Raw genomic sequence first — 8,218 nt, forward strand, 5'->3', positions numbered from 1 at the left:
ATTTTAATCACAAGCCTAGGAGGCAGTATGATTCCCATTTAACAGATGAGGAAACTGAGGCCCAGAGAGAATAGGTGACTTGTGCCAGGTCACACAGGCAGAAGCAGGATCACAGAACCAGTGCTTTTTAACAACCATGCTGCTGCTGTGATTGCTTAGAATGGCCTGGGTATTGAAAGGAGAGAACACACCTTGAAGGGAGGAGAAGAGGGTTGGAAAGAATTGGGGGGGTGGGGTGGGGGTGCCACCTTCGTAGAAATCCAGGGGGCTTTGCCTCACGTGGGCTGAACGGTCCCAAGCTGCTTCTTGCTGTGTGTGTGTGACATCATGGCTGTTTTCTTTTCTTTCCCCTGCAGGTTTGAGACGGGCCAACTCAGTCCAGGCCTCCAGACCTGCCCCGGCCTCGATGCAGAGCCCAGCACCTCCTCAGCCTGGGCAGCCAGGTACCTACCACTCACCTGCCCACCTTCCCAGGCCATCACTCAGCTGTGACCCCAATACCTGCCCCCTCTTGCTTGCAGAGCCCACTGTACTTTCTGTAAAGCTGCAGCCACTAAATCCTAAGCTCTTCTAAGAACATTAGAAGGCTGCTGTGTGGGGGTATGGGGGGTGAAAATAGGAGGCGGAACATCTTACCTACCTAGTGCAAGAAGCGACAGTGCTCTATTCATCAGGGTTTCCTACCTCCGGTGTCACCATCCTCACTTGACAGAGGAGGAGGAAGCTGAAGCTCAGAAGTTCCCCAAGTGCTGGGTCTTGGACCCAGGCTTTTCTGATCCCCCGATCCCTCAGTGGGACTGTTCCTGAAGCCCTGGTTATCTCTGCTGCTGGGCTTGTGTCCACACCTGTGGATTGAGGGGGGAGAGGCAGACACCCAAATGACACTGCCCCCTCTGCTACATCCTCTTTCTCTCTTCTCCACACTCAGGGCCCTTGGGAGGCAGCAGACCCAGTCCTGGGCCAGTGGGACGTTTTCCAGATCAGAGACCAGGTAAGTGTTCATTTTCTCCTGGGCCCTTGCCCTCCCAAGTGGCCACTTCTCTCCCAACAGAGGGCCAGGGGCTGCCAGATCCTGGCTCAGTCTGTACCCTGAGACCAATCTGATGAGGTCAAAGCAGCCCCCCTCAATCCAAAACTCTGGATAGTCCATACCAAGATTAGATGGAAAATGCCAACACATATGGTGGTTAAGAGCACAGACTGCCTGGGTTCAAATCCCTGCTCTTCCTCTTCCTAGGTGTGTGACCCTAGGCAAGTCTCTTAACTTCCCTGAGCCTCAGTGACCCTCTCTATAAAATGGGAATGATACTAGGAGTGACCTCACAGGGTTGCTGGGAGGATAAACAAACAAATATGTAGAAAACCTTGGTATGTTGCCTGGAATGTATTAAGCCCAAGCTAAGTGACAGTGATTGTTATACATAATTTATATGCATTGCCATTATCAATCGTCATAGCTACAACACAGCCATTGCTTTCTAATGTGCTGAGCACTACTGTACATATATTAGATCATTTAAAAAAATAATACCTACTACTAGTTGTATACTTTCAGATATTATAATCTCCATTTTACAGATGAAGAAACTGAGGCTCAGAGACATTGAGTAACTTGCCCCAGGTCACACAGCTTAGATTCAAACCCAAGCTATGTGGCTCAAGTCCACACCACTGATCAGTACCCCATGAGGTCTATTTTGCCTACATCTAGATCAGCCGAAGGGTCTCATTGTCAAACCCAGATTCCAAGACCCCACTGCCCAGCCCACTGATTCTGGGCGGGGTCTGGGAACCTGCATTTTGGAGTGCTTTCCTAGGTGATGTTGTTAAGAAACAGGTATTCAGCTGTCTCTTTCCTGTCCTATCTTCATCTCCCTGTAGAGGTGGCTCCAAGTGACCCTGGCTACACAGGGACCACTGCCCCACCCCGAGAGGAGAGAACAGGGGGAGTTGGGGGTTACTCAGCAGCTGGATCCAGGGAGGACCGAGTGGGCCACCCACCGGGTCCCTACCCCCAAGCATCTGCAGCTGCCCCCCAGCCTGCTGTGGCCCCTGCTCGCCAGCCACCACCCCCAGAGGAGGAGGAGGAAGAAGCCAACAGCTACGACTCGGATGAAGCAAGTAGGTGGCACTTAAGGGAGTGGTGTCTGGGAAAAGTCACTTCAGGAGCTGACCCCAGGAAAACAGGAATGGCTCCAGGGACAGCCCTGAGCACCCCCATCCCCCAAATATGCCAAACCTAATAAACATATTAACCAACTTATAAAAATACAAATTTGTGTTCCTAAATTTACAAAATGATATCAGCTGTCTAAAGAGTAAGTGCTATATTTTTTTTTTATTGTGGAAAAAAAAATAACATCAAAGTTACCATTAATCGTTTTAAAGAATGCAATTCACTGGCATTAACTATATTCTTGATGTTCCTCAAAAGTTAAACAGGGATTTATACTATGACCCTGCAAGTCTGCTCCTAGTGCATGTATCTCTATTTTCATAGTTTTTAATTCTTTAATGTATGTTTTCTAAAAGTAATTTTTTTAACTATGATTTAAAAATTACTGGACACTTCTTGCCTCCATTCATTTAACGATTAAGTGCCTGATCTGTACTTCTCCCCTGAGTCCCAGGGACACACACACACACACACACACACACACACACACCAGTAACATTTCTTCTCCTGGGTGTGGCTGGGAGCAGCAGGGGAGATCTGGGGTGGCTTTTGTGAGTTGGACAGAGGCAGGACTGGCAAGTGCCCAGACCCACTATGTATTGGGAGGTAGGGAGTGTTCCAAGAGATTCTGGTCAGGTGGAGAGACCAGACCCACACAGAAGAAAGGGACCAAAGGCTGTGTGACCAGTGGCATGGCCTTGGCTGGTCATGTCATCTCTCCTTATTGAAAAATGAGAAGCAGAACACTATCTCCCACACAGGATGAGGAGCAGGTGAACTGAGATACCTCCTGGGAAGGTGCTTCGTAAATTGGAAGTCATTACATTGTTCTAATAGTGTAACAACAAGCAACACTTGCTGAACACTTCTTTCCTGCTGGGCACTATTCTGAGTGTGTTATGTGCATTCATTTGTTTAATCTTCCCAACAAGCCCGGGAATAGTTGCTTTTACTACTCCCATTTTACAGATAGGGAGATGAGTCTCTGAGAGGTTTAGGGACTTATCCAAGCTCACACAGCCAGTGAGTATAGGGGCTGGCAGTCAATTGCACAGTTGTAGCAGATCAGAGGCCAGACCTGGGTGAAACATCAGCCGTCTCCCCACGTTCCCTGTGCTCCCATACTATGGTTCATGGGTCTGCATTCTCAGGAAGAAGGAGTAGGGAGAGTCCCCCCACCTTGTCTGCCACGGGCTGTTTCTGCTCTGGACATGTACTGTGTCTATCCACTTCTCTGCCTTGCCTCATCCTGGCCTTTGTCCTGAAACAGTGTCCACTGCTCTTTCCATCTGCTTTAAATGGCCCCCTGACCTGCCAAGCATAGATGATCCCTCCCAGTGCCTGTTATTAGCTTATCCCAGTGGTTTATTACAAGCCTGTTTCCATTCTCATGTCTATAGTCCTCATGCACTTATCTCCAAGTTTGACAAGTATTTATTGAGCATGTACCAGGTGCCCCAAACTGTTCCAGGTACTGGGAATACCATGGCAAAAAGTAACAGGCAAGCTGGCTGATCTATTGGAGCTAACATTCATTCTAGTGTACAGAGACAGTTAACATACCAAAGAGTTCATTTCAAATAGAGACAGAGCACTGTGAAGGAATAAAATAGGTTGAGTGACTGTGAGGGTGGTTGTTTTAGATGGAGTGGTCAGGGAGGGCTTTTCTGAGGAGGTGACATTCGAGCTGAGATGTGGATAATAGGAAGGTGCCAGCCATGTGAGGATCTAGAGGGGGAACATTCCAGGCAGAGGGAACAGCAAATGCTAGGACTCATTTATTCCTTCAGCAAATAAGTGAGCACCTGTGCTGTGCACACTGGGGACACAGCAGTCAACATAGCCCCAACCCTTGCCTTTATTGGGCTGTCAATCTAACAGGGCAGGAAGTCACTAAGCAAGTGCACAAATGATTAGCTGATCACAGATGTGCTATGGGCTCTAAAAAGTGGAGGATCTACTAGGATCAGTTGTCCAGAATAAGGACCAAGACCTTTTCTCTTCTGTAGTCTCAATACATAGCCCAGACCACATAGTAAGTGCTCAAGAAATGTTTGTCGAATGACTGAATGAACATTCTCTTGGTTCCTGTCTCTTCCCCCTTCAGCCACCCTGGGAGCCCTGGAATTCAGCCTACTCTATGATCAGGACAACAGCTCCCTGCAGTGCACCATCATAAAGGCCAAGGTGGGTGAAGGGGCCAAGCCAGGGGACCTCTCAGGGTGCTCTGGCATTCCCAGAAGACTCAGGTGGGGATGGGTTACCAGGCCTGTCTCTTGTTGTTGCCATGTCTATCTGTGACAGTGACAGTGATGAGAAGAGGGCACTCATTAGCCTTGGTGAATTCCTTTGGGGGAGGTTTCCTCCAGGTATGGTCCCAGAAGGGGTTCACTTAGCAGCAGCCACCTCCTGGGAGTGGAGTCAGCCAAGCTTCAAGGGCAGAGCCACATCTGCCCAGGCTGGTCCTCAGTGTCTCTGGAGAGGACGTGGAGGTGCCGTCAGGAGGTGATGACAGCCTGGCTTGATCGCTGACATGGCCATGAAATAGCACCATCCCCAGGTCATCCTGGCTCCTTCTGCTGATGTGGCCATCAGGCTGGAGCAGCAGTCCAAGTTGAGGACCTGTTGTTGCAGATACAAGGACACTAATACGGCTTTTGGTGGCGAGGGGTGGGAGAAGCCACAGTACAGTCTCCAGGGGGAGGGAGCTGACTCAATTCCAGACCCTAAGGAAAGCTGGGTGAAGCCAGTGCAATGTCCCCAACCCCAAGTCTGGCCCATGTAAAAGAATAAGCAAGGACTCAGGAACCAGACTCCCTGGGTTCAGATACCAGCTCTGCCACTTTGTGGCTGTGTGATTTAGGGGAAGTTACTTAACCCCTCTGGTCTCAGTGTGTCTGTTTGTAAATTGGGGATAATAGTAGTGCTTCTCCCATGAGGATGGTTGTGGGTATTAAATGTAAGGTGGCCACATGTTCCAGTTTGCCCATGACAGTCCCCATCTGTGCCAGTTGCCTGGCTATAATAATTAAGAGTTCCTTCTTTCTCTCTGAAAATGTCTGAGTTTGGATGATAAATGAGGTATGAAATGGTTAACACAACTTCTAGATCAATAGATCCCTCTGCCAAGTCACTTCTACAGCAAGCATTTGTTAAGCACCTATCATGTATTGGCCACTGTGGAAAGCACTTAGATGCATTTAAACCTGCTGATAACACAGAGAGGTAAGTACATGTAATATCTTGTTTCATCTTCATAGAAATCTCTGAGGTAGGGAACCTTATTAGCCCCATGGTACAGATGGAGAAACTGAGGCTTAGAAAGTTAAATCTTAAGGACACACAGCTGGTAAAGGATGGAGCTGATCTTCACAGATGAGATCTCATTTAATCCTCCAGGAACTCCATGAAGCAGCAGCTGCTGTAAGCTCCATTGAACAAATGGGGAAACTGAGGCAAGGAGCTCACCGGACAAATTACACGACATTACTACTGTGAGAGAGAATTGTGGGAGCTCAGAGTTGGGACACTTGCCCCAGCCCAGGTGTGGAAAGATGGAAAGAGTGTCTGAGTCCCAGGAATTTTAAGGTTGTTTGTATTAACAAGCTCAACTTAATTCCTACCCCAGATTCCTTTCTCCACAGTGTCTTATCCGAGCCTCATCCCAGTCCTGTGAGGGGTGCCAGGCAGAGATTGTAATCCCCATGGATGGAGAAACCAAGGTCTAGAAGTGAGTGCAGGAGTTAGGGCCAGAACTCAGGAGTTTCCTCCTTCCCCCGCCTCTCCTTGTCCCCACCCTGACTATTCTGGGACATCTTATCCCATCTTAGTAATAACAATTCAACCTTGATGGAGTGCTTATTACGTGCCAGGTACTCTACAGGTGGGATCACATTTAAATTTCACCACCCAATGAAGCAAGTACTGTTCTCATCCCCATTTTACAGGTGAGGAAACTGAGGCTCACAGAGGTTAAGAAATTTGCCTAAGGTTACACAGCTAGGGAGTGACACATCTTTAAACCCTGTCTGCCCGATTCCAGTGCTCTTTGCACACAAAGTGGACCGACGGGTGGGGCAGATGCCAGGGGCTATGCCCATCACCTATGAAAGTTGAGCTCCAGGCTCTCCTGAGATCCTCACACCATTCCCTCCTTCTCTTGCAGGGACTGAAGCCCATGGATTCCAATGGCTTGGCAGATCCCTACGTTAAGCTGCACCTCCTGCCAGGAGCCAGCAAGGTACCATATGGCCTGGGCATCTCTGCAAGGGGGGTGTATGAGCCCTGGCAGGCACCTAAGGTTCTCATCTCACAGCCTAAAATAGCCTTATCTGCTCCAAATATCCTCCTTGTCCCACAGTGGTAAAGCCCTTGCAAGAGGTAAAGGGTGGGCAGGGAGTCAATATCCCTCAAGGGGCAGAGGCTCTGCCCATTTCTCCAACTCAGAAACCTGGGATCCAGGGAGCTGCCAAAGGCCAGGAGAGAAGCAGATGCCCTGATTATGCCCTTCACCTGCTCAAATACCTGCAGTGGCTCCCCAGTTCTGACCATGGGCTACCTCCCCCACCCATTTTATACCCCAAACAACACCTTCATCTCTCAGTAGAAATGAGAACAACTCTCTCTAGATTTTAGGGCTAAGCACTTGAGATAATATTCTATGAGGGAAAATGTACCCCTGCCCCTCCCACCTTTCTCTCCCCTTCCAGCACACCCACTGAGAGTTACTTTGCTCTGGGATTAATTCTCTCTCTTTGAATTGACCCACCTGGAGCACATGCTTGGGAATGGAAGTGTGCCTTCCTGGGTTTTATTTTTTACTTCGTTGTGTTAATTTGACATGGATGCCCTAAAGGTAAGGATGACATACACTTCATTACATGGTCTTGGGAAATACCTGTTAAGTACCTCTGCAAGTATCAAATGCCCCAAAGANTGAGAGTTACTTTGCTCTGGGATTAATTCTCTCTCTTTGAATTGACCCACCTGGAGCACATGCTTGGGAATGGAAGTGTGCCTTCCTGGGTTTTATTTTTTACTTCGTTGTGTTAATTTGACATGGATGCCCTAAAGGTAAGGATGACATACACTTCATTACATGGTCTTGGGAAATACCTGTTAAGTACCTCTGCAAGTATCAAATGCCCCAAAGATGAAATAGAGCACACACACACACACACACAAACACACACAAACACACAAAAACCACACACACACACACACACACACACACACACACACACACATTGTCTCATTCTTTCTTTGTTCAGATCAAGGAAAGACAGTCCCTCACCTGGCCATGGCCACCTTGTGAGGTGTCTGGGTGTTTGGTCCCTACCCTCTAACTCCCCAGTGACATTGGCTTCCTCTCAAGATGCTCTCCCTTGTCCAGTCGTAAATCCATACTTGCTTTGCCAAAGAATCCAGTATGAGTCATTTACACATTAGTGTGAATTAGATTTGTCACCAGGCCACCTCCTCTGGGTATAGTTACGTTTCTAGCTTTCTCTCTCAGAGTAAATTGAAATACTATGTCCCCTCTAAGGAATTTCAGGTATGGATGATGCTTTATGCGGGAACAGAGGGAACCATCCCAATAACCGCTGCCTAGAAACAGATGACACTTATTTCTAGCTCCTTGGCTTATAAATGATTATTTTTTTCAAAGAAAAAATGTCTCTTAAGGGAAAGTTCAAAGAGAGGGCCCAGTGTATGGCAGGAGAGGGGGACCCAGTGTATGGCAGGAGAGGGGGACCCAGTGTATGGCAGGAGAGGGGGACCCAGTGTATGGCAGGAGAGGGGGACCCAGTGTATGGCAGGAGAGGGGGACCCAGTGTATGGCAGGAGAGGGGGACCCAGTGTATGGCAGGAGAGGGGGACCCAGTGTATGGCAGGAGAGGGGGACCCAGTGTATGGCAGGAGAGGGGGACCCAGTGTATGGCAGGAGAGGGGGACCCAGTGTATGGCAGGAGAGGGGGACCCAGTGTATGGCAGGAGAGGGGGACCCAGTGTATGGCAGGAGAGGGGGACCCAGTGTATGGC

At 48.8% G+C, this 8,218-nt stretch overlaps 1 protein-coding gene across 1 annotated transcript in view; it reads left to right on the top strand.

Moving 5' to 3' along the window:
• Window positions 1-352: 352 nt before the first annotated feature.
• The window catches only part of RPH3A (rabphilin 3A), a gene marked incomplete at its 5' end in the record, with an annotated part of 28,213 nt that continues 20,347 nt past the window's right edge, over window positions 353-8,218 (top strand). Inside the window, 5 exons of the mRNA XM_008594823.1 lie at window positions 353-443; window positions 929-991; window positions 1,882-2,121; window positions 4,284-4,363; window positions 6,342-6,416. Of these exons, the coding sequence (XP_008593045.1) occupies window positions 353-443; window positions 929-991; window positions 1,882-2,121; window positions 4,284-4,363; window positions 6,342-6,416 (549 nt within the window). The remainder of the gene's footprint in view (window positions 444-928; window positions 992-1,881; window positions 2,122-4,283; window positions 4,364-6,341; window positions 6,417-8,218) is intronic.

Source organism: Galeopterus variegatus, unplaced genomic scaffold, assembly GCF_000696425.1.
Source record: "Galeopterus variegatus unplaced genomic scaffold, G_variegatus-3.0.2 Scaffold11653, whole genome shotgun sequence".
NCBI lineage: Eukaryota > Metazoa > Chordata > Mammalia > Dermoptera > Cynocephalidae > Galeopterus > Galeopterus variegatus.